General features: G+C 38.1%; 1 protein-coding gene across 1 annotated transcript in view; it reads left to right on the top strand.

The window, feature by feature from the left end:
• The window catches only part of A1CF (APOBEC1 complementation factor), a 46,527-nt gene that overhangs the window by 16,093 nt on the left and 29,928 nt on the right, over nucleotides 1–506 (top strand). Inside the window, exon 2 of the mRNA XM_011361645.1 lies at nucleotides 26–160. Coding sequence (XP_011359947.1) covers nucleotides 26–160 — 135 coding nt within the window. The remainder of the gene's footprint in view (nucleotides 1–25; nucleotides 161–506) is intronic.

The raw sequence follows: 506 nt of genomic DNA, 5'->3' as shown, positions 1-506 counted from the left end.
CATACAACCTACTCTGGATTTGCAGGAGAATGGACAAAGAAAATATGGTGGCCCTCCACCTGGTTGGGATGCTGCACCCCCAGAAAGGGGCTGTGAAATTTTTATTGGAAAACTTCCCCGAGACCTTTTTGAGGATGAACTTATACCATTATGTGAAAAAGTGAGTCCAAATTTAAATTATCTTTTAAGGGAAAAGTACTATTCTCTTCACTCTTTTTTAATACTCATTCTTCTTGGTCAGTGATGGTTTCTCTTCCAATTGCTATTCCTCAAGCAGTTAAAACCTTTCCACCTGTTAGTGATTGTCACAATTATCATTGCCTTCACTCAGCACTTTGTCCTGTTACTGACAGCTTGACATCAGCTGTTACAGATATCATTGCTGATGACTTTCAAATCTATATCTCAATCCTCGATCTCCAGTGGCATGCCATATCACTGCAAACTCAATGTGTCTGTCAATATAAAATAACGCTACAACAACCTGTCTAAAAAGAAAAAAAAAA

The sequence above is a fragment of the Pteropus vampyrus genome, unplaced genomic scaffold (genome assembly GCF_000151845.1).
Source record: "Pteropus vampyrus isolate Shadow unplaced genomic scaffold, Pvam_2.0 Scaffold68, whole genome shotgun sequence".
NCBI classification, from domain to species: domain Eukaryota; kingdom Metazoa; phylum Chordata; class Mammalia; order Chiroptera; family Pteropodidae; genus Pteropus; species Pteropus vampyrus.
Note: the sequence above shows the minus strand (reverse complement) of the source record. Positions and strands in the feature narration are given on the sequence as shown.